We start from the raw sequence: 26,185 nt of genomic DNA on the forward strand, positions 1-26,185 counted from the left end.
AATGAGAAGATGAGCAGTGTGGGGCGAGGGCTGCACTGCACTGGGTGAGCCTGACTGCTCAGGGGAGCTTATTCTCATCCAGTTTTGTGGATCGTGAATTCCCCAGGAGCCTGAGAACCTGCTTTGCTGCTGCTTTTCCTTGGATGAAGGAAGGATTGCCGGTTCCCAGGCAAAACCTGTAACAGGGAACAGATTCTGAAAAGCAATAGAGCTGAAGCTGGTAGAATACCTGAATCCCGTGCCACTTCTCTGATGCAAGTGCTCCTGGGGAGTCCCATCCCAGCCCTCACTGGGGAACCGGGAACATTGAAAGAGGCGGGGAGCTCTCTGGCTCCTTGATTCTCGTCCCCTTTTGCCTTTCTTAAGCTCTCACTCCCAAGACCAAACTGTGGCTGGCAGAGCATCTGATCTGTGCTGTAATCTAAGGAAACTGGAGCGCAGAGATGGTCTCTGAAGAGAGTTGAGATGGCTTCGCTTTGCAGGGGTCTGATGAGATGCCGTTCATTACTGCCTGTAAAGTGCTTGTTTAAGTATCGGGTGAAAGTGCTTTAGGGAGTGCCTGTGCTTTGACTTTATGGCTGGGGCTATTCTCCTCTGCAGGGGCTGTGACTTGGCAACTTCTCTCTGCCCCTCTCTAGGGACAGAGGGGCAAGTGGAACAGGATATTGGAAAACACCACAAAATGGAGCATTGAGTTTGGCTTAATTAAGAAAGATTATGTTGCTGGAATTATTAATTGCAAATTCTCTTGAGGATAATTTCACAGGAGATTGAGTTACTGCAGGCCCTGGCCTGATCTGAATGGATGGCATTGATTTAAATGACAGCACTGAGGTTATGTGCGTGTGTGTCTCAGTGTTAATCAGATCCTAGATTTCATAATTCCACAAAATAAATTCCTTGTTTTATTTAGTTAGTGTGTAAAGCTGATTTGCACTGCTTTTTGACAACTCTGGTCCTGTACCCGAATTACACACAGCATTAGCTCTCGTCACGGCACATCCAGGGACCAGGGAGCAAAGCGATGTGCTGCTCGGGGTGGCTCTCCACCCATGGTAGTGAACCCAAAGCCGTTCTGCTTTGGTTTATGACACAGCGGAACATCTTGCCTGCTGTGCGGCTGGTCTCACCGCAGGGGCTTGTGATCATCTCCTTAGGTCTCTCCTGCCTCTGTGTGCTGATGCAGTGATGTACGGAGCCACCCGCGGGTGCCAGTGCCATGCTGTGTGTGGCTGTTCACATCTTGGGGAGCCCTGCTACCTGCCAGGCTGTGTTCCTGCTAATCCACCACCCTCATGATGCACCTACACATTTCCAGCCTCAGCACCCATTTGGGATGTGCCAGCCTCCACAGTGTGCTTCAGGTAAGCACTGTGATTTCATTGCTGCTTGATCATGGGTGCGATGTCTCAAAACCAGAAAAGGAACCCATTTCTTGGAGAGGCTGACTGTGTGGAGAGGCTGACTGTGTGGAGAGGCTGACTGTGTGGAGAGGCTGACTGTGTGGAGAGGCTGACTGTGTGGAGAGGCTGACTGTGTGGAGAGGCTGACTGTGTGAAGGGACCAGCCTGTCTTTCAGACCAGCACATTCTGGGTTGTCAGTTCAGATATCTGCATGCTAAAAAGGTTTCTGAGAGCTTGGCTTTGCAGGACATGCCAGAATTTCTTGCCCTCACCCTTTTTTGTTGTTAGCTAAGCGACTTAAATAAAACAAGTCACCTCCCTAGGGATTGGGTCTACAAAGATGTTAAACAGGTCAGGGGGCTCGCTGCTGCTTGCTTCTGTTACTGTTTTATTTTCCCTGAAAATCTGCAAGAATTTTCTTTGGACAACCTAGATGTAAACTGAATTTCTTTCTGTGGAAAACTCAAGTTACTACGAAGGAACACTGAGCAAACCAGATACCCCAGACACCTGGGAGATCACAGCAAGAGGTCAGTGTTGAGCTGCACTCACACGTACCTGCAGGATGCTCTGCAGCCTGGTCCCCGGTGGATGGCTCTGTGGCCACGGGGGAAGGACAGAGGCAGGCCCAAGAGTAGGGGCATCTCTACTGTGGCTGTCGGCAAAGACCCACTGGAACCCCACTTACGTGTTCCCCTGCAAGGTTTCTGCTTCCTCTGTGTATTAAGGTGTAAACCAGGTCATAGTAATTGCCAACTCGGAGCTGGAGAAATGGGTCACCCCAGATGATGCATGTCTGGTTTTGCCTACAAATGACACTGATTTAAGTAGGTCGGTTGTGGTTTTGGGTGGCTGCCATTGGTGGTACAGACAAACCTTGCCAGGAAGAGTCAGAGCAGCACAGACAAGGTATCTCTGAGACCTGGGATAGCTGCCGGTGTCCTTGTGTCCACCCATCCCTGCCCTGAGGTGGCTGGGGCGCATCCCAGCTGGGTGTCGGGACGCACATGGGGGCAACTACCGCTTTCAACGCCTGTGTGCAGACCATGTTGAAAGGCTTATTTAACTCAGTTCTTGCTAAAGAAAATGACCTTGAACTCAGTGACTGGATAAAGATGTCAGGCTTTTGCTTCTAATGGGCTTAGAGTGAGAACCTGTAATTTAGATAGACAGCAGTATTTTCTCCCTATCCTTTCACCTACACACCCAGAGGATGAGCACACATCTTGCTCATCTATGCCAGCAAAGAAAGAGACAGAAAAGCACCCGGTAATATATATCTGACTGTATTTCAAACTTGTTGATCGTAAACAAACTTTGTTGAAGAAATAAAATCACATGACAAGAGATCAGAGTGATAACTATAAATCCATTCTGTTATTGTTGCCACACTTCACATTTTTGGAACTCAGAATTTAGCTCATGGTGTACAAAACTTGTAAAAATTTATTGCAAGCGTGCCTTTGTGTAGAACAAAACTGGTGTCACAAAAGTAGTTCCCTGTCCCATGCAGAAACGCAGTTGTGTATCTCTCACCGTGAAGAGGTCACGCACCTGCATTTCCCGAAAAGACTTGGCTGTTATGAATTTGCTCTGAGAAGTCTTTAAAAGAAAAAAAAACCAAGGGGGGGGGGAAGGGAAGGGAGAAAAAAGCCATTGCAGTGAATGCTTTACCACTGGGATTTACACTGCCAACAGAAATCTCCAGAATGATAAAGAATATGGAACTTTGCAACAGAACTGCAGCCGCTGATGTTGCGCACAGCCCAGTGGAGTCACCTGTGAAGTTGTCAGCCAGCTAGGGCTTGTTTTTGCGTCTGGTGCCGTCACTGCTGTTGGTGGAATGTAAGTTGCACGTATTGAAAATCAAGCCTATGAAACGTCCTTTTATCCAGAATCCCCATTGTTTCTGTTTCTACCGTGGCGCTTCCTCAGCCTGTGGCTTCCATGCTGTGCTGACATGCGGCGGTGCTTTGACTCCAGGGTTTATGACTACTGAACATGTATAGTACAGGCAAAATGCAGGGAGGGAGGACAGGGATGTAGCTAAAGCAGGGTTCAGGTTGCTAAAGCAGCTGTGCAGACTCGTGCTAAACATCAGCTTTTCCTTTTTAATTCAAAAGCAGCAGGGGAAGGGGGGGAGGGGGGGTGGGGGTACCCATGCTGGAAAGATGGGAGTTGGAAGGGATCACCTGGCTCCTCTCCCTCTGCATGCCCAAACTCTGAACTTTCCCCTGCCTCCCAAACCCACTGTTCCCCTTAAGATCCTCCTTGTTGTCAGACTGCGTGGATTAGCCTCACCTACGTGGGATCAGACTAATCTCTGGCATAAATCTGAGTTTTGCCGTCTCCAATCTCACCCCAGACCATGGGGTCAAGCTATTTTTAGTGTCAGTACTGAGATTTGGTTTGTATCTAGAAGAAAAATCCAGGTTGCAAAAGTAAGTCACAAAGAGACCTGCAGGTTGGTTTCCATCAAACGAGTTAACTCCGTCTCACAGAGAGGTGTGAACTGTTCAGCAGTCACCTTTTGCATGCACCTTGACACATTAATTGGAGAACAAGACCACAACGTTACTTTGACACCAAGTGGGTCAGGGTTTCTGAACAGATGAACTTAGTGTACAGGGCTTTGCTTTTCGGTTTGTGGAGGTTTTGGGGTCCTTCTTTTTTTTGGTAACTAGTGAAAATAAGTCAAAATGCTCTGTTCTGAAGTCCAGGTCACACTGTAAGTACTTGAACAGTGACAGCATTTGCCAGTTTTATTTTTAGAGACAGAGTTGCCAGGGCTGGGAGCGAATTGTATGGGCCTGGCCTCTTCCCTTCCCTAGTAAAACTACTGACAGTAGCTTGACTATGAAGTCTGTTTGTCCAAGGAGCTTGGATCCCAAATTGCACTCCTCTCTCCCCTCTGTGTTTATCCAATCAGGTCCCTGCAGGGCTCTTTCCCACTAAGTTCTTCATCCAGGTACTCCCCTAACATTGCATTCAGGGGTTGCTGCAGTGACATCAAATGAGAACTTCTGCAGAGTGATGTCTCCATAGGTAAGATTTTTGCACTACACATCTAATACAAGCTTCTAATTACTTCTGAAGAGTGATACAAAAGGGATTTATCACTTAAGGCCTTTTTGTGATACCTAACAGCTGTTCACCAGACCCACCAGAGTGGAAGGGTTTAAGAAACAAAACAAAAACATTAAAAACCTGCCCAGATATGTCAAAGCCTCCTCTTCGGCAGCCATCAAGAGGATCTAGAGCTGAGGAACGTTACAGCCCTTCCCATGGGAACAGTGGGTGCGGTGATGCTGTTACCTGTTTCGGCTCCATACAAACCTGATGAGGCAGCACTAATGGGGCAAAGCAACACCTTCACAGTGATTACAATTAGTACAGGCTTCAGAACCAATACCCTGTTTCATCTGAGATTTGCAAAATAGCAGAAAGGGTCAGCAAAGTAACACTACAGCAGTAAACTGAAAAGCCAACTCGCTGTGGTCACCTCTTCCAGACTGACTTAGAACTGGTGGGATAATTTGGATGGTGGGAAGCAAAGGAAAGCATCGAGAAGGAAATTTCTCCAGAACTAGATTTCTGAAGTCACAGAGCCGTCTCTCAAAAGAAGAAAGAAGAGATCATTCCTGTACAACGCACAGAACCTCTCAACTGTTCCCCAGCAGTGAGATGGCAATAAAGGGGCTGCTCCAGTTCATAATGCCTCTGGAAACAAAGGTAGGTTTGGGAAGAACAAGAAGGAATATTTATCAAGTAGCACTGGGATAGGCTTGCATTTGAGCAGATGATGATGTGATGTGTCTGTGCAAAACATCCTAAGTAATGATAGGTCCAATATATGCATGTTTGGAGCTTAAAGTTCGTCACCTTTGTGAAATGTTGCTAACAGTGCTTTGTCACGTCAATGTTTTTCTCAACCAGACTGAGATGAGGTCCTGTCCTAGCAACAAGTGCCATGACAAACTGCACAAGAGAGATGAATGGAAGACTTTGTATTCCAGCTAAGCCTCAGGGATTTTTCTCAGGTGAGTCTCAGTAATTATTTGTCTGAATTTCACATTGATTACTGGACTATGGCAGAGCTTCAGAGTCTCCATTTATCTCCTCTAAGCTCCTCACACAGGCTGGACTGCTATGTTTTTCCCAGTTTTCTCTCACCTTCAGCGCCACTTGGTTTTGACTCGCACGTATATGGAGTATGGCGCTTGTGCTGACAAAGTCCTGCCACCTTCATGATGGAAGGATGTTCAGCATGCTCTCATTTCTAGTTTGGAAAAGTGCATGTGAACAAGAACCAAGTCACTGATAATGCAGAGCATGGGCTTAATCAGCAAGAGTGCAAACTCCACTTTACAGTTTCATAGCTCCCTTACCTGCGCTGTGCCTCAGTCTCTGATTAGGGAAGGGAAAGGAGCTAATGAAACCTCATGAGTGCTGAGGTTGATATAGCACTTTGCAATCCTTGTGCCGAAAATGGCACTGACGTACAGAATTATCAGTGCAACAGAATTCCCCACTCATCACTAAAATCAGCTCCAGGACTAGGGCACTAAGACATGTAAGACTGAGATATTGGAGGCTTCTTTCACTACTCACCAGCTCAAGGCAGATTGCTAAATAAGGAAAAAACCCTCTTCAGCCAAAGTGTAGCTGGAGGTAAAGAAGTGAAACACTGTTTTGAATTGCCGTCCTTAATGTCATCTGGAAACTGACTAAACTCATTTTTCTCTAGGAATTGTCTGAGGAAAATAAAGTTGTACCCATTAGCAATAGTGAGATTTCCGCAAATTGGGATTCTCTGACTACGTTGTAAATGTAGAAGGGTTGGGGTTAGAGAATAGAAGTGGAAAATGGAGATGAGATTACTGTAAATTGCGCGCTAGTGTCAAGTGCACAAATGGGCTGAAGTAAGAAATGGCAGAGTTTCTGCAAGCCCTTGAAGCATTTTTCAACTGAGACAACAGCCATGTAAACCATTTCACAGCGGCTTCTAAGCTCTAGCGAGTATTATATTACACACCGGGAGAAGAAATGTTTTCCAAGAATGGATTGGGGCAAGACAGACACTTCTTGAAGGGAATACCGTGCATAGAAGGAGGTCAGTATGTCTTACTCATGGTCTTGATTCTATGAAAGAAAGTTTGCATGCCACAAGTAATTTTCAGTTTTCAGAAGTATGTGTGACTCAAAATTCAGTTCAACAGGAGAGAAGGGAGCCTTGCTGCTCCCTGGTCTACTTCAGCTACAACCCATTTATTTCCCCCCCCTGGAACAATTTAGAGATATTCCTCTTTGACCTGGTTGGCATTTCCATTGCATTTTAGCTACTGCTGAGCTTTAAGATCTCTTGCCCAGATTATCTCCAGTCTATACAGAAAATATCCCCCGAACAACCCAAACTTGCTATCATTTCATAAGCCATTGCACAACTAACACATGTGCGTGCACACTATAACTAGCATCCTTGCCCTACTTTGAGCCTAGCCCCTCATTTTTTTCCCCTCTAACTAGGGAGAAGCTTTAATGTTACAAGCAGGTGGGGAAACAAATCTGAGCTAGCCAGTTTGCACTAAAGTAAATAGTACAGAAGCTGAGCTGCAGTTAAAAAACTTTTGCCTTTTAAAAGTGATGCAGTTTCTTCCTTAACTACTTTGCCTTGTTTGTAGTAACATAGAATAAGTGCAAGATGCTTTTTCAGCAAGGAGAAATTATAACTTTCCCCAACCCTATCCACTCTCAGCCAATAAATGGAGAAGATGAGGTGGGAATAGTTATCTGCAGATACAGACTACGCTTTGGTGGCTTTTCTTGTTGGCTTTTAGAGCCAAAATTCAGGCAGTTTGCACATATAAATATATATAAATATTTTTGCTTACTTATGTAATGTCAGTGCATGTTTAGGGCACCAGTTCAAAATGATGAGGGATGGTTAAGGCTAAGAAAATCAAATTCATTGCAAAGCTATAGTTTTGTCTTCTTTTTTCTCCTTTACAAAGGAGACTAAAGCATCTTCCCTGTAATAGTCAGCCACTGTGTAATCCCCCGTCAACACCAATTCTAGGGAAAACTACTCAGGACCCAGTCCCTGAGGCAAAAAACTAGGAATTCATGGTTTTAGCTCAAGTAATGCACATAAGTAACAGCATACATTAGTGGAAAATTAAACATTCCAAGGACTTGGACCAACTGCCACCTGAAAAAGAAAAGGCATTTTCTGTACAGGATGGTTGAGATCCAAACCTTTAAGCACATATAGCAATGTAGCTATTGGCCAAGGGCTGCAGATCTCTCTCGCGGAGCTATGACAGCTGGAACATACTATGCTGACTCCTCAGAAGTGGCAAGTGGCTCCAAGGAGGTCCTGCAAACCTTGCCGTATCTGCTGGCGGAATGTGCACCTTGCAAATGCTCTGGCATTGTGGGGAATTGCAAGGAAACATTTGCATTGTTCATTCAAGCTGTCCCATCAGCAAAGTTCAAGCCAGACCTTTCCTTATTGCCCCAATTTTGACTACCATATACATCTATAGAACATAATGAATGTGCAGCTACTCTTCCTGTTTCAATACAGGCTGGTATTGTCTGAAGCAGGGTGCAATAAGAACACTATTTGCCTTTAGGTACCTCTGTGGAATTCCCTAGAAAAAGGAAACTGAAGGCTTATGTTGCTGAGCATTGCTTTTCATTTCTCATGCCAGCTCCTCTCTCCCTTTGAATACTTGACACAAACCAGCTACCACACTCACTCAGTGTGAAGAGGGGTGGTCTTAGTTGTCTGCAAGGCCAAGAAGTCTTCAACTCATCCTTGAGCTCCTATGCAGCTTGACACTGCCAAGGACTAGAGTGGTACAAACCCTCTCCTTTTTGAGGCTTGGAGGCCTCAGTGCACAAGGCTTTGTCCTTTCTTTCATGTTTCCTTGTTGGAGACCTTGCAGACTGAGAAGTAGAATGGGATGCTTAGGATACCCATTTCTGTACATCGTGAAGCTGGCAGGCACAGCAGGACATGTGAGACAGTCTCCAGGCTGCATTGCAAGCAGAACCACCAGTTTGCTGTCCCCTTAATCTCCCTGCAACCAGGTGAGATCTGCCTCTAAGCCTACTCCAAACAAATAAGACTTTTGTGGAAAGATGTCAGTGCAAAGATGTGCTTTGGGCTAGTCAGTAATTCACTAACCTGTGCTGGATTTTTCCCGTTATGATCTACATGCTATGCATTTGAACATCACATAACGAGGAAACCTGAAGAGTTCTCAAATTCATGTTGATTACCCTCTATTGGCTCTTGCCAGATAGATACATATACCCTGATGAGGATTACACTGATGAAACCAATCAATCACTCAATTCTTCTGAATCAACCCAAGTCATTCTTTGGTAAAACTTTTCAGGTTTGGGCACCTAAACCCAACTGGTCCTCTAAGCAACACGTTTTTGCCCTGTAAGTTAATGCTCTTCTTATTTTGTGTCCATTACTGCTAACCTTTGGAATACAGGGTTTTTTGCTGATTGAGTTGTGGACTGAAATCAGTAACATGGAGGGCGGCAAGGTAGTATTTCACCTCAGTATTAACTCTCCCCAGTTTCAATCATATGTCTCTCAGCATTATTTTTCAAAGCTTCAGCAGCCTTCAGATTCCACAAGCACCAAAATGTGGTGTTTCAACCCTGGGCACCAGCTTATGACTATGCTTGTCCTCTACAGTGTTACTCAGAAAAGGAGAACTGTTTGGGCTTGCTCTGTTTTGGGAAGGTTTAAGGTCTGGTTGCGATTGGACTACTTCCTTTTTGTAAAACACAATGCCATGTTATTTTGCTAAACATGTAATTCGCTTAATTGCAACTACTGTGACAAGCCCCGAATTCTAATAAGAATTCCTACAGTCAACCCCACAGTGATAATGGGAAACACACTGCTATTAGTGATTTTTTTCCTGCCAACTCTGTGCCAAATGGAGTCCTAAAATGGACCAAAAAAAGTCTTGACAGTTACACAAGGAAAAGAAAGAAATTGTTGTTCCTAAAAACTTAACAGTCCATTACATTAGATTTTTAAGCAACATTTAAGATACAGTTGAAATCAAGATATACTCTGATTTCTCACCTGTACACAGACTGTGGCAGTTAAGACGTGAGGCAGTATTACTTACTGGTTTACTCACTGTTTAATACTTACACAAACAAACAGTGAGTAATACTGTATAAAATGTCTCATCCTGGTTAAAAAAGAAAATCAATGTAATTTATTTCCATTTTAGTTTCATTAAGATATTTGGTTTCTTCTAATTTTGCTGTGTTCTAACTGGGATCAAATTGCCTTACATTACATTAATAAAAAAAAAAGAAAAAAAAAAAACATAAAAGGAAAGAAAAGTCTTAACTGGTCCTCACTTCCTGGCTGCCTGCCTGTGAAGGTTGTGTTTGTCAATATGCTTGCTTCCGTGTTCTTGTATCTGAACTGCTTCATTTAGCACACTGGGAGGACAGCAGCATGCCTTACAGGATGGCAGACACTCCCCACCCCAGCTCATGGTGCAGACTTACATTACTTGTCCCAGAATTTAATAACTCCAAGCAAGGTAGAGAGTCTTCTGTAATGCCCTCCTAGGACTGCTGAGCTACGTGAGGTTATGACAAGCTCTTAGCCCAAGAGGAACTTTACAAGATGACTCTGTTCAACACATAGTATTGAGATGACAACTCATATAAGTCTGTTTCTGGTGTACAGGTTACCACAGGGCATTCACGTATGCAATTTTGTGCCAGCTTTTCCAGTGGTGCTTTCTGCAGGACATGTTTACATCCAGCTCCCTCCTACTAGAACAGAGTTTCCACCTCTCTAGTGGCGTCACTTGGCATTTTTGGACGACAGCACTGGTGGTGTCACAAGTTCCTTGCTTTGTCATTCCAGGTGCAGTATCTTTCTGCTTACCCTCCAGCCCCTGTCTATGCCACCAAAAGCAATGCATCAATGGGAGGGTGAGGTGTCGTCCAAGCCCAGAAGCTCCTTTACAAGTCTTTCCCCAAACTGTGCGCGGCTATACCTCGTCACATGGTAGGCCTCTGACATTTTGTAGAGGATGTAGGCATTGTTTATAGCGATGCTGATGGCAAACCAGAATACTTGCTGCCAGGTCTTGTTTGGTTTGTGAGAAATGAAATACCTAAAAAGCCAAGAGAGAAGGGGAGGGAAAAGCACTGTTCAGCCAAACACTTCCAGCTGGGATGAAAGAAATCACCCCAGGCAGAGATTCTGCAGTCCCAAAGGGGAAGCAGGCCCAGGACTTTATACCTAATGCAAGTATCATCTTAAAGAGTTTTTGTACAAAGTATTTGACAGCCATTTACAGTTAAGTTGCACAATTTTGGGAACGTGTAGTAGTGTCTAAAAGAAGAAACTTCCTTGCTCTCAGAAGCAAAGCCTCAGAAACACTCTCCTCTACAGAATTCCACGTAAGAGCACCGATACAGACTCCTTGAGCTTACCCATGACAAACATTCACGTGATGGGAGCTGTGGGTCTCAATCTCTTCAATTTGTAACTAAAATAAATGCCTCAGGCACATTATGTTACAGTTTAGGGAAGATTGCTGATGCTTCTCCTCTTGTTTATCTCTGTTGCAAGCAAAGAATGATTTCTGCTGCTGTCAACAGCAGGTGGGAGGATGTGGGGGTAGAGCTAGAGCGTGCAGTGCTGGTATGTGGAGCAATAATCCACAAGGTAGAACTAGAAAGGATTGACATCCTTATATTTAGGTTGTGACTAAATCTAGGACCACTCTTTGGTCATAAGATTTTCAACTTTCCTACTTTCATTTTTTTTTAGGAACCATTTAAATCTACTACTTTACCTCTTTTTCATACTGATTTCCTCAGATAAGATCCCAGCATCAGTCTCCAGCAACCACCTCCTCCTCTTTCATCTCTTCTACTGAATTCTTGCTGCCTTGCCCAGAACTGGCTTAGAAAAATCCTTGCTGCTTTTTCTCTCTTTTCAATTTTTAGTTCCTGAAATCTTCTGTACTTCTTCACTATTCCCACAGCCAAGCTTCAATACTGCTATTCTTGCTCATTTCTGTTTCTCCCTGCTACATTAAGAGCTAACATGAAAGACCACAACTGGAATTCAGAGGCTAAAAGACCAACATTCTGCTGTCCCAGGTCATCTAGATCATCTTTACATCCATAACTGGACATCTTTTTCTGCTGGCTCTAGCTGGGACAGATAATAACTGAAACACCACCTGCTGATAGGAGAGGATAGCTGAGCTAGCCTGAGAGAGTTGTAGAGCTGGTAGACCCTTGCTGAAATCTCTGTTTAAGCCTTCAATTTGATGTGGCCAAGAACATCAGTCTGCAGGCTCATCTTCCCAACGCTTCTTAAAAGTCAAGATGCTAAGAACATAAGTCTCAAGTTTTGTTGACAGGTGGATATGTAGATAGAGACAGAAACAACACTAGCAATGCAGCTCTTGCTCATGCAGACCCAGCTTCTGATCTTTGACTTGAAACAGGAATTTTGTTAGATGTTAATACCCTGAAAGCAGGATTGGTCCCTCAGCTGCTTCTCAACATGGAGTACTCAAACAATTCAGCAACAGCGAAATACACACACGCATATATTCTTACTTACTTGCTGTATTTGTCATCGTATTTGCAGATATAGCTGAGGTGAGCAGCAAAGGCTTCAACTGCCAATGGGCATGGAATTTCTCCACTTTTTCTCTTAATTATAACTCCTGCATCAATGAGAAACATCAGTTTGAAATCTATAGGTCTAGCAATTAAAACATATGGTTTCTATATACAGTCTATTATAAAATAAATCTTATTGACAGTTTCTGACCTAAACTGGGAAGTTCTCTGTAACAGAGATGCTGATTTGATATTTCTTTTTTCTTGGTAGTACACAGAGCAAGTGGAAGGGTAAGGAGAGGGGTCATTTGTCAGCTGGAAGTGGAGAGGCGTTAGACACAAACCCTTTTACCATACGTTCAGAAAAAACCACACATGGCCGTGGACCCACAGCAGCCCCCTACAGGCAGTATTAGTCTTTCCTCTGTTGGTTCCCAATGTGTTGTAGTCATGTCTAGAGCTGTGACTTGCCAATTTATGCTTTAAGTTTTGAAGGTCCCAAAGAGTCCTTTGAAATTAAATCCCTTATCTCCACCCATGGAAAGCAAGAGCAACACTGCCTTCATGCCACTGGGTGTTAACTGATAAAGAAAGGAAAATACACTAAGCAGGAGGCAACTGGCTCAACCCAGTCAAGACAGAGGTGATACTGGTGGGTGAGTTGAAGGAGCCACAACCACAGTATCTTTGAAATGAGAAGCAGCCCCATTTGCTGCTATAGGAAGCCAGAGCTCAGATGTACGGTTAGGTTGCTCAGTGGCGCTGAGCACACATTTCTCCCCCTGTGAGTGATGTTTCCTGCCCTGCCTGGTCAGCTGGCTTGATACTTCAGCTCACCATGGGGAAAGACTACCCTGCTTACTGCAGAAAACTGTGGTAAGGCAACAAGTCCCCTGCACCTACCTACCAACCTGTCTTTGCATAGGCAAAGATGTGGTGCCTAGAGCAGGTTACTCCAAGAACGGGCCCCATTCCCTCTGACCTGGCCTTCTCCAATACTACAGCAGTATTTGTGAGTTCAACACTCTCCCAAGAAACCCCCCTAGCTCTTCTCCGATTTACTATTTTTGTCCTCCATGTTTTCCCTATCCAGGGAAAGCTCCTTGTAGGAGGAGGGAAGGTTGAACAAAAACTTACAGTATGGGAGTCTATTCCCTAACTTTTGACTTTATGTCCCTCCAGGGTTTGACGGTCAGCTCTCCAGGGTGTGGGACCGCCTGTTGCTCAGTGTCTATGGCACACTGTCTAGTGAGGATCCCTATTTGCTCCCAGGTACAACACTATTTTTCTCCAGGACTAACGAAGCACAGACTTGGTTGCATCCTTTCTCAGCATTCTTTCAATATGGGTACAATCCTGGGCTTTCTCATTTCTTAAGTCTTCAAACTCTCATTGCCCTTCTTTTGCCAACTTATTTTACAATCATCCCTAAAATGCTCTGCACGTTTTGATTACAGACTTTACCATTTCATTCCTTCAGCTGGAAGTCTCACTCCATCCATTATCTCTGTCAAGCCCCCTGTGCTGCCCTAGCTGGAAGGCTCTATTTTGAAGCAAGACGTATGACACATACTAAATGTCATGTTACAGCTGAGCCAAGCAGCAATTTATCTGAGGTCTTTAATAGTCTGATTTTACAAGAGGCCAAATGATATCACCTCTAAATTGTTCAATATACTCTCACCTATGCCTCCCCAAACTGGGTTTAAATGTACCCCAGGGGCTGGGAAAAAAAGCAATCAAACAAATAAATACATCTTTCATTACACTCACATACTTATCATAGTGCCTTTTTCTTTTTTTTTTTTTTTATCCTTTTAATGAGTCCTACAAAAATCTGTCCAGCATGAGGTAAAATGGGCTGATATATCACCAGCCTGCATCACTGTTGCAAAATCACTTGCCATCCCACCTGGGCAGGTCAGGAAAGGGTGAGTATGTTCCTGGTGCCAGTGTTTTACAGAAAAATCCCCTCCTTTTTCCTCTTGCTTTCTTCTCTTTCCTCCCCCTTACTTCTTGGAGGATTCATATTGCCTTTGAAATTTGCTTTGTATTTGCAACCCTTAAAAAAATGCAGTGGTAGCTAAGCTGGTACCATATACTCCCTCTCACTTTCTATTGTATTCCATGTAACATTCCCCTGTTTTGAGAATACAAACAGCTTTACAGGCACATTGTCTTTATAGCCTTCCCTAGGCTTGTTTTGTAGGCATAGGCCACCCCTCCAGGGAAGACAAATGCCAGAGCTGGGTCATCCCTAGCTGCAGGTCTCTGTAGCAAGCAGTCCCAAGCCAGCTGACTCACCAGCACATCCGATGAGCTATTTCCCCTCCCGGTTCTCCCCCAGCATCACTGTGTTCCTATCCCTGGCAGCACTCCAGGGAACGCACCGCTTGCGCTGTCTTTGCCTATGTGCTGGAAGGAGTGCTGGCTGCCATGCTGCCACCACGGACTGCCATCAGCTTTTGGGTTTGAAATGTAGTCTCACAAAGGACGTATGGAAATTTCTAGTTAAAACCATAAACTTCCCCATCCTGAACTGTACTTTTTAACATTATGCTTATATCCCCACACTTTCCACTTCCTGGCTAATCCCACACACTGATTTTTTCAGGAAACTAGATTGTCACTGGACACTCCTCACTCCAGCTTCTCCTGGGCTAGTAACCACACAGGGACTTACATAACTGCTTCATGCAATTGTGATGCCTCCACATCTCCCATCTTCTCACAAGTCACTTGTGAGATGCCAACACGACATTTTCAGCAATTTGGTCATTGCATGTGTGTCCCAAGCTTTGTTTTCTACCCTTAGCTATTGTCTACTTAGCTTTTAAGTAGAGCTGGTTGGTGAAGAGCAGGTATGAAAGCTCTTCTCAGAAAGAGGCTACTTAAAAATATCTTGGGTTCAACAAGTTTTTGCTAAAGATGTCACTCTGTGCATTCTGTCATTCTTGTCATTCTGTGCAGCAAGTGAGGTTACTGCCTGCTCCATCCTGCTTCATCTGAGGAATAGAAAAGATTGCAGCTATTTCTAGAATATAGTAATGGAGATGCTGGGAAAGTGAGCACCAGATCTGGAGTGGAAAAACAAAAATGCAGCCTTTTCCCACAGATTTGGGTCAGCACATACCTCACCTGCCTTAGAATAAGGGCAACTTTTTTACTCTTTGGGGTCCCAATCCCAATCTCTTTTGGTTTCTCAGTTCTTCTGTAATACAGACACAAGGGAAAATTAACTCAAGTTAAAGCTTGAGTTAATCCCACTGAATTTTGTTGTAGGCAGAAACTTCACGCTTGATAGCAGAGTAAGCAGGACATTTTTGCAAGACTGAAGATAAAACTCATCCTTTAGCATCTGAGATGATGTATTATGACACATTGGTTCAAAACATCTATAATAAATAACCTGCTGCATCTAAGAATAGTATTCATAGATCAGCTCTGACAAGTGTACTGCCCTCCTGGTGCCACTGTCTTGGGTGGGATTTGCACTCCAAGTACAGGCAAGATTTACCCTCTTGACTTTCCTTTGGATTGCAATAAATAGCTCATTATTAGCTACAGTCATCTCTTTTGTCATTCTGTTTTGTTTTGACGATCTCTTGCCTTACATTTTTAAGGTTTTCTCTCCATGGCCTCCTCCACCCCTGCCAACATTTACACAGTGCAAACACACACCATGCATTGTCAAGCAATCCCACTGATGCCAGTTTCTGTCCTACCCTGTGTCGGTTTTATTCCCCTTTGTCCCTGCCTTCTCTCCCATCTAATGCACGTGCACCAGCATGTTTGTGCTACAGGCTTTCCTCAAGGACAGTAGGTTCCTCCTCTATATTTACATGCGTTAGAGGACACTTTGGCGGTCCAGCTTTAAGGTGGTTTAAACTAGCTTTGCTGCACTGACTAAGGAGATGCCAAATTAGAGGCAGGCAATCTGCTCTCCTGCCTTCCTACTGAGTCTCCATCTGTTCCCAGCTCTCCACTAGAGACTCTCTTCTCCCCAGCACCACTCTTAAAAAAGGCAGTCCCTGTTTTCTGCTCTGATTCACTGTGAACTATGTCAACCTTCCCAGCCAGCATTTGGTGAGCAATGTGTTGGGCAGGTCTTGTCCATCACAAAGTACCTCACACAGTCCCATGTTTGCCAAAACAGACCCAAGGTCAATCACAACAGTAACAGCCTGCACCTCCCTGTGCTTCTTGTAAAGGGTGCTGCCAGTGCAGAGTCTGCTTTTGTTTTTCCTTTTTTTAACAGTTAACCCCTTTAACTTGAAAACAGAGTATTTTTCTAGTAATATTTATGAATTAGAACCAAATGCTCTGTGCTAGCCTATAAAAAACAAGTGACATGTAGTGATAACTCTTGTCCAGTTAGTGCAGCTGAATAATCTAATTCCACACCCCTTGTGGGGAGCAACACTGCTCTGGGGACTGGCTTCAGCAGGGTCCCCAAAGTGTCATATTTCCTTCAAGTACGTATTTTCAGCATTTGTGCTCAGACACAGGTCCATGTGAGTCACCAAGTCCTTGCTGTGCTGGACTGCCCAGCAGAACTCCTCAGGATCAGCCACACTTTGCTAAGGTAATGAGCCTTCTGGCAAGGCGCTGAACAACAAGCTAAGTGAACCTCTCAGCTTACCATACAGTAATTCAAGGCTTTAACTTTGCTTCTGCAGTCTGTAAACACATGTGAGAGTCACTCAGGATTCAGAACACGAGTGTACAAAATGCCTTTGAATTGGTGGCTTTACAGTTAAAGATTAGGTTATTCTCACCTGTCTCACACAGTTATACATAAATCTGAATAATAAAACTGAAAAGAAACTGAATCAAGATTTTCACTGAAAGATTAATTTCAAAGAGTTAGCTAATCATACTGCATCTTACAGAAGTTTCCAAACCTTCTTGAAACCATCTGCATACTTTCACAAAGATTTCAGGGTCAAGAAGCTCTTTGCAATTTTTTGAACTATCCAAGTTACCTGCTTTGGTTTCTTTTCATCATTGATTTGCTAAAATCAATTTATCATACAACAGGAAGCCTTAATCCCATTTACTTCTGGAAAAAGATGTTTGTTTGTGACTAAGTTTTTACTGGATAAGATAAATTAATTTTAGGATCTGCTCAGAGCTCTAAGTACATCATGACATTTATTAATTTTTCTGTAGCAGCAATTCTGTAAGATGCTTTGCAAATGGGGCAAGTACAGTGTAATACAACAACCATCTTCCCTTCTCTGACCATCAGCAAAGATATAATCTTTATACCTAAAAGGACACTGCTTCCACCAGCTCAGGAAAGGAGGCTGCATTGCAGGCTTTTAACCTTTGCATGAGAAAAGAGAATAGCTTAGGAAGACACAAAAGGGAAGTAATCACTACTGCTACTGTTTATCTAGGATATTACAATCAAGCTCTTTGGTCAGGCTTATTTTAAAACCCAGTGACTCATTTTGCCTTGTCACATAAAGCACATGCACTTTTGAGACGAGCAGTTGGAACGTTGCTTACCTTGTTGAACCGGTGAATAGGCATTGGTCAGAAAACGAAAGTGCCCTTTATTGTACCAGCAGATCAAGGACATGTTTCCCTTCATTCTTATTCTGTACTGTCCTCTGGACTGGGGAGTTTCAGGGTTGTTCAGCATAGATGGAGGTAGGCCTGTGCAGTCACTCTTCCTGGTGCTCAGCAACCCACAGCAGTAAATCTCTGCATGTGAACAAAAATATTCTCTATCAGCAAGCCACTGCATGGACCCTGAAAGCAAGAGCAGTGGAGCGGCTTTAATGACTTGATAAATGACAAGAGAAAGAGCTTGCCCTACAACTTTGCAGTTCCACTGGCCTTCTCCTGTAATAGCAAAGATTTGTGTCCTACAGTAATGTCTCTGGAAACAGAAACAAGTGCAGAAAGCCTGCTGTCTTGATACAATGGACTGACACCTCCTAAACATTTATGACGAAGGAGAAGAATTCAGGGTACTTTCTCAAAAATAACATCTATAACCTGTGTAATAGTCTTCACAATGTTTGAAATTGGACTGAAAATAACCCCAACAATGATATGCATTATGGAGCAAATCAGAATTTATGATCCAAGAGTCTCTGATGCATAAATAAGAGAATAAAATGTGAAGGGAGGAGGGAGGTAGGGAAACATATAGCAGCTTAGATGTTAACTGAAATAAATTGTCCTGCATGACTCCCATAATGCTTTTGATCACAGCATACATAGCTGACGAACTCCAGTTTAATCTATTGCTTCATAGTGCAGCCCAGTTGATTTTCAGCTCACTACTCCTTGCACCTGCATCATCTGGTTTGTTAAGGAAATGCTGCTTAAGCAATTAAGAACCACTGAAACTGCTGGTTGATTTAAAAAGTGCATGTGTCAGAAGGATAGAGAAGGTGGAAATACAAGTTCAATGTAAAGAGATTTTAGGGAAAGGAGATAAACCAATGTGCTCTAGTTGAATGAGCACTGATCTTGACTAGTACAGACATCAGAGGTTGCACAGGTGACACATTCTGCTGCTTACAAATGCTTCTCGGTCTTCTGTGAGGCAAATATGTGAATGAAGCAATAAATAAAATCTAACGCCACAAAACACATGCCAGTGAAAACACGTAGGCACAAACAAGATTTGGAAACAACATTAATAATGATAATGGTTGAATTTGTCATTAGGTGGTGAAATAATAACGGCCTGTTTCTGTTAGTCCAAGAGAAACAGATCTTTTTGATCAAATTAACTGAACTCCAGGAAATCTTGGATGGGAATTTCCTCGGTTTCCCTCAGCTTTCTGCTAATCCACAGAAGTGGGGAAAAAACCCAACAACCAAAGGCCATGGATAATGATGACATCTGTGCACATCCTTCATATGGCAGCAGAGGCTTTTGGCAGTTTAAAGCTCATCTGTCAGCTAAGTCCGCTCGCTCAGATTTTTCATTGTGCTGAATTCTTCAAGTTGGACAACTGGATATCCTTACAGGGGACATGCCAAGTCAGACTACCATGTCTGGTTTCCCTCGAGCGTGTTGCCTCTGTTCTTGGGTTTCCATTTATGTGGCTTTTCTGCCTTTGTCTTTCTGGAATGACCTGAGTGCTTGAGTGCCTTTGTCCTTGGTTCATGTAGCACCCGGCATGCTGAGCATCCCCTCAAGAACTCACAGATGCTACAGGAATACTAATATAAAAATTGCTAATACTCATCAATTGGTCCAGTTGCTGTGAGCAGGTCTACACGGAGCATCTCCATCAGAAATTTAGAAGATCAACCAACACAGCTATGGGGAATCTTCATTCTGAATGAGGAAATCTGTACTCCATCATTTTTTTCGAATGAATGAATCAATCCCTCAAAATCTCTAAGTTCCTTCCACAAAAGACAATGAGAAAAGCCTGCAAACTTGCAGACTTTTCGCATTAACATAGCAAACTTTTAGAAAGCTTTCTTCTAGTCAATATTAAAACCTTCCCGCTCTGATAGCGGCAAGCATGAGAAGAATTTCCTTAGCTTCCTAAAATTTAGGACTCGTTGAACTCTCCAGAAGGCTGCAAAGGTATAAAACCAAGCTAGTAAGTACATTATTCTGCTAGAGCTTCAAAACAGCAACATCCATCTCTGAGATCACATAATAATTAATTGTAGCCTTTTCTTTAGCCCGAGCAATAAGCCTGCAAAAAGCTTCCAGCAGATGTTTCACTCCTCATGCAGAATAAAGGTTTCTCTCACTCCCGGGAACCTTTTCCAGTCTCAGGCACATACTGTGTGACTTTCCTGCTGCATAGCCTAGAAAAGTGCAGCACTTCTGCACATTTACTAGCATCTCTCATCATGGATGGCACCCTTAATCTGCAGAGTTTTTTAAAACCACCCAGTTACTATAGCAATAGAAGCAATAAAAATTATGCCCATCTGGCCCAATGAAGTTTTTGTGTGTAATTAAATCAGAATCACAACAGGTGTTTGCCACATACACAGGAAACATTGGAGACGGGCTGTCCTCTGGTCTTTTTAAACTAACTGCAGTATAAATGCATACACCTAAACTAGCTTAGCAAAGATGAGGAAATGTGGTGTAGTCACCCAAGATTCACCCTGGGGTCTCCAGATCCTGGAGAGCTTGTGCTGAAGCCTGTTTCACTACATCTTCATTAGTACCATATGCAAAGTTAGGAGGCTTGAACAAGTTCAGGCAAAAATACACATTCTGCACTCATCCTGCATGCAGCACTGGGTCATGTCAGAGCTAGGGCAAATGGGGGGCCTATGTGGGAAGCAGGTGACAGCTTGCTTTAGTCAAGACCCTGGAGTTGCAGGATCCTGCAAAGCTTGTGGGAGTGCCATGGTCACACAGGCTGGCAGCTCTTGCAGCTTTGCCAACCCCAGCCACTTTGCAGGAGAGCCAGCTGCTTCTGCTGGTTCAGAAAGTGCAAAAGGGACTTCAGGGAACCCTATGTTTAAGAGAAGCATGGGACACAGGGCTTTAGGAGGGGCTGTCCTCTGTAACAGACAACACTAATGCTTAGAAATAACGAAAACAGAATCTGAACTATGAATGAATGTCACAGCAAGTAACAATGCCAGCTGTCTGCTCGCAGAACAGAGAATTTGGGGCATTTCAGTGAAGGTTTCCAGTTCTATTAAGAGGCCAGAGAAAGAAATGCTTTGTATGTCCCCTGAAAAAAAAGAGGTCTATTCAGGCTTTATATTTTGAAAAAGATCAAAAAGTCCTGTCTTATTTTCTGAAGTTTTCTCAGCTCTTGGTATCTTCATAGATCTTAGAATTATGTTCACCAACATCGCTTTATACTACCTACTAGGCACATATTCTCTACTGTGGTACAGTGAAGGTGCTACACAGCAGGCTTTCAAATAAAGAGCTGTGGATTTTGCAGTAATGCATGTGTGGGTTAGGGTTAAGAAAAGCAAACGACAGTTAAGGTTCCAAAAAAGTCTTCATTGAATCACAGGATCCTATGGATTAAAGGGTATTTCTGGTTAGAAGGGAACTTAGGAGGTCTCTAGTCCCACCCCTGCTCAGAGTAGGGTCAGCTCTGAGGTCAGATGGCACTGCTCAGGGCTTTATCTTGTCTGGGCTTAAAACCGTCCAAGGACAGAGACTGCACAACCACTCTGGGAATTCTGCTGCACTGCCCACCGGACAAACCTTACATCGAGTCTGAACTACTTTTTTTGTTTCAGTTTGTCTGTTGTTTTTGTCCTTCCATGACGCACCACCGCAAAAAGCTCCATTCAGAGAGTCATAGAATAGTTTGGGTTGGAAGGGTCCTTAATCATCTAGTTACAAGGCCCCTGTCATGGTCAGGGACACCTTCCACTAGAGCATGTTGCGCAAAGCCCCGTCCAACCTGGCCTTGAACATTTCCCACTTCCAGGGATGGGGCAGCCACAACTTCTCTGGGCAGCCTATGCCAGTGTCTCACCACCCTCACAGTAAAGAACTTCTTCCTAATGTCTCATTTAAATCTACCCTCTTCCAGGTTAAAGCCATTCCCCCTTCCCTATCACTACATGTCCTTGTAACAAGGACCCCTCCAGCTTTCTTGTAGGCCCCCTTTAGGTACTGGAAAGCTGCTATAACTCTCGATAACCTCCCTAGGGTAGCATAAGGCTGCTGTTGGGTCCTCGAAGCCTACTCTTCTCAGGTTGAACAAGCTCATTTCCCTCTTCACAGCAGAGCATGTGGTACTGCCTCTGGTCAGGCTGGTGGTTTTCCACTGAACGAACTTCAGTTTATCAGTTACTTTTTTGTACTGGGGACATGTTGTCTGGAACTGTGCTGAGCAGGAGGCAATTATCACCTCTTCTACGTAGCCTCTACAGGCTACAGACCTGTTAACACAGCCCAGGAGGGTATTGACCATCTTTGTCACCAGGGCTGCTCATGTTCAACTCGGTGGCTACCAAGACCCCAGGTCCTTTCCATCAAGAATTTTGAGACAAACTAATACATTTTTAGTGGGTGCTTCTTTCTGTATTTTCCAGAATTCCCTTTAGGTCCCTTAAATGTCGGTTTAAGTTCCCCAAAAGTTCATTATTAGCTTATTTAAATTATTAACTATATTATTGGCTTATTTGAATCTCTCCCTATTTCCCCCGAAAAACCCAAACAATGTAAAGTAGTTAAGATCAATACCAGTTTATTTTTGTTTTCAGTTCTCAATGGGATCATTCTACTGCTGACCCTGCTCTAGCCCAGAAACCAAATTTTCTTAAACTATAAAAGCATATTTGTCAATTTAAGAATGTCTTGAACTGTCATGAGCACCTGAGCACAGATGCTTTTCAATAGGCTCTCATGACACTTCTTCGTCATGATGTGTCCCTGTTCAGATTTTGCTGGCTAAGCCACATCCCCAAAAAAAAGCATTAAGGTCACTGCTGAGGGTGGCTGTGTGATATGTTAGGAGAGATCTCTGTTGAGTCCAGGCTTCTCTGCCTGCCTCTACCCAAACCTACTGCCAGTGCAGTAGTATCCCAGCAGGTGCTGACAATACATTAACTGCTTTGCAGCAGAGTCAGTAAACACTCATCTCTTATAGGGCTCTTTCTGACTTCACTGCTTGACATCTCTAGCACCTTACCTCTGACAGTGTCTCCTGGTCCTTCCAGTTCAACATCGCCCTGCAAAACCTCTGAGCTAGCCCCTAGTAACTCATGGCAAACACAGATAATGCCATGGCCTTCTTAAACAAACACTTCCATGTTCTCCCCATGATTTTCTCTATATAGCAGTGCCACAATATTTTGGAAAGTCAACAGACTTTCTGTCTTAGTGTCCACCCACCCCACAGTGTCACCCCTAGGAAGGTGATAGAGTGTACCAGATCTGAAATCGAATTTTGGAAGCAGCTGTTAAATATCATAAAAAGGCTTATGAAGTCATATAACAAATCCTGAACTAAACTAAAATCTCAGTATAGCATTAGCATATTTAATCAGATAGAAAGACAAATATACATGCTTTAGAAAGACGTTACTGAGTTTGCTACCTGCTGGATTAGACCTTGTATTTGTGAGGCAAGGAACAAGAGCTGCCTTTAAATAATCTTATTTAAAAAGTATTTCCATCCTCAGTTTGAACTTTATGAAAATTAAAAGAAGATTTGAAGAGCAACTTGGAAAGTCCTCTGTATAGTGCCTTTTCATGAATGAGAGCTTTCTTTAGAGATGACCAACTTATCTATATAAGGAATTGAAATATCAGTGAAGCCTTTTGGGAGTTTTTGTAAACCCAGTGGCAGGAGGCCCCTAGGTCTGTCATCATTTAAACCCAGTGAGTCATCCGATACATACCTTGCTTCTCAAATTCTTCGAAGAGATTCAGGCTGGTAATGCTTGGGCCTGTGAAGATGATGTAATTCTTCCCAGAGGCGTTCTGACAAAGGTTTTTGGCCACCATACTGTGAAGCTGTGGTTTGTTCTTCAAAGCATCCAGCCCGTCAGCACCACTTCCTTCTTTGAGATGGACATAAATCTTAGAATGGGAAATGGGAAAAGAAGTTAGAAGGTTATAAGGTATCCAGAGGGAGAGGATGCAATTGCTAACATACCTGCTCAGCTCAACTGGAGACAAGCTGAGAATCAAGGCAGCAGATACTTTTTATATACTGCTAATTAATCGAAAGTCCATTTCAAGGGGCTGTTGCTTTAAAACCATTTCAGGTTAGCTGACACAGCTACCGATAAATACAGTGCCCTTAACCTCAGCTTAACGGCTTTTTGAGGTTCTTGTCACTGTTGTGCAGTTTGAAGATTGTCTGCTTAGCAAGAGAAGACTTCAGTCGTAACTGAAATTATGTGTTGTATGGAATCTGCATAGACTTCAATGCTGCCAGCAAAAGGAGAGCATGGGAACTTCAGTTTCAAGAAAGGCCACTAAAGTTGACTAGAAGAAATGGCCCATTAGCTTCACTGCAGTAATGTTCAGGTCTATTTCTGTTGGCAGGAACCATTAGGCTGCGACAAAAGTGTGTATGCGACCCCATAAAAGAGAGGAGCCAGCAATACACATACCCAACCAGCCAGAACATCCTCATCAAACTCTCCAGGCACAATTCTAATTCTCGGATCATGATTTGAAGACAACCCACAGAAACACACTGAACCAGGAAGCAGGGTACAGAGCAATATTGCTGCTGTTAAGAGGAAAATGCCTAGCTCACTTGCATCACGCTGCAGGAGCTTTAGTTTGTATCTTGCTGTAGGGCAGACCACATCACAATGCATTTCCTGAGAGCTGTCACCATCACCTGCAGGTGGACATACATGTTTGGCTTAGAGTGCAGGAATGTAACGTGACTGTAATTAACAGAACACAGTCCAGCAACTGAAACAGCACTTGAAGTAAAGCTATTGAATCATTCTTACGAGTGATCCCTCTAGAAGAGGAGTCTTCTGCACTGTCATGCAGAGGCAGAAAACACATAACCCTTCCTTTGTACACAAGCCTTTGATTTGATTTCACTGACAGTATTTTAAAAGCCTAACTTCCACCAACGTTGAACACTTATTAAAATCAACTAGGCATCCGACCTTCAACTTGTTCTGAAAGTCAGCAGAAATAGCCTGCTGGAAAGAGAAACGAGAAGCAGCAGACAGTGTGCTGTCACTCAAACAGTGCTGTAACCATGGAACTTGCAAAGATTTAAAAACATACACAAATGCAAATATTCTGGAAAATTTGCCCAGGCCTGCCTTTGTGATTTTGGCTCTGAAATACCCAAATTTTTCAGGAATTTCAGAAAATTTCACCCATCAGAGAAAAAGCTGAAATTTGCTCAGTATTCAGGGGCAGGAAAAAGGAATTTTGCCTTGTTTGTTGGAGTGATATATCCATCACAAGCTTTTGTTAAACTTGCTTGAGCCCTCCACCATCCAAAACATGCAGCACTGCTTTCTTCTACATGCATTTGTTTCTCTTACCAACACACTCCTTCCTACAGAAAAGTTTATTACAAATGCTCAGAGAACAAAAATGTTCATACATTTGCAGTAGTGCCCCCAATGATATAACTCAATGATCTTGGAGAGGAACAAAATTTAATTGAACAGCTTCTCCCTTTTTTACATGGTGTATCCCCAGCACTGGTATTCTAGACATATTAATGCAATACTCCCTAGCGATACATGCCTCATGGAACAGACCCCAGAGGAGTGTTTCATGTATAACAACTCTGAGGAATGAGACACAATTTGCATTTTGAAGTAATTGACATGATAAAGAACAAAGTTGGTGTGCCAGGACGAACACACACTAATTCCAAAAAGAAGTACAGCATAAATTAAAAGAAAGTATTAAATACACATTATTTAATATCCACACAAAAAAAAGCAAAACCAAAAAACCAAACCCAACTCTTTTTTGGTAGAAACAGTTTCCAGATGAGGACAAAGGCAGGAATGTTTGCAGACACCCAGATCATGCTCCATTCACTTTAGAAAGCTGTCAGATTCGTGCTTTCCCCAGCGCTAAGGCTGAGGGCTAGCTAATTATGATAAGTCATTTAGGTTATTAATCAGAACTCCAGAGAGGTATTTCATGATTACTGGCATCAAAATTTAGATTAGGTTACTGGTATTCCAGTACAGAGACTATACATCAAACCTTTAAAATCTATAGACAAGGCAGTGGAGACAGAAGATGCAGACAGATTAGTTTCAACCTGGGATAGCAGCTAGACTAAAAACAAAGTAGGAATCTCTATAAAAAAGCGTCCTACATCTTCCCTCCCTTATTGCAGTAAGTCTTGGCCAACTGACAGTTTCTCCTGCCTCATGCTTACTTCATGTTCCTTGTAGAGCTACCAGGCCTCCAAGGGATGAGACAGTCTGCTGGCACTGCTGGTCTGCCAACTGGTTCCACACTGTGGGCTGGTTTGAGTCTGCAAGCAGCTAGTTTAAAGAGCATGCCTACCATGCAACTGTCCACTGAGGTACCACTGTTTTCATATTAGTATGCTACATACTCCACAGGTTTTGTTCGCAGAGTTCTCTGTGCACCTGGCACCCTTCCTTTGCACTCCTCTCTATTTCAAGGGTCCTTTGCAACGGTCACCTTGTGATCCTCATTCCCCTTTGCTTTGTTCACCTCCCCAGT

At 43.4% G+C, this 26,185-nt stretch overlaps 1 protein-coding gene across 4 annotated transcripts in view; it reads right to left on the minus strand.

The window, feature by feature from the left end:
- Positions 1 to 26,185, minus strand: part of PGBD5 (piggyBac transposable element derived 5) — a 116,153-nt gene that overhangs the window by 42,530 nt on the left and 47,438 nt on the right. The window contains exons 4-7 of one of the 4 annotated variants that reach the window (XM_065680308.1): positions 23,383 to 23,563; positions 17,569 to 17,766; positions 12,053 to 12,158; positions 10,464 to 10,583 (exon numbers count right to left, since the gene is read on the minus strand). In XM_065680308.1, coding sequence (XP_065536380.1) covers positions 10,464 to 10,583; positions 12,053 to 12,158; positions 17,569 to 17,766; positions 23,383 to 23,563 — 605 coding nt within the window. Of the gene's footprint in view, positions 1 to 2,674; positions 10,584 to 12,052; positions 12,159 to 17,568; positions 17,767 to 23,382; positions 23,564 to 26,185 lie in introns of those variants that run through there. The other 3 variants (XM_065680307.1, XM_065680306.1, XM_065680309.1) reach the window with 3 other exon arrangements.

Source organism: Lathamus discolor, chromosome 5 (genome assembly GCF_037157495.1).
Source record: "Lathamus discolor isolate bLatDis1 chromosome 5, bLatDis1.hap1, whole genome shotgun sequence".
Lineage (NCBI taxonomy): Eukaryota > Metazoa > Chordata > Aves > Psittaciformes > Psittacidae > Lathamus > Lathamus discolor.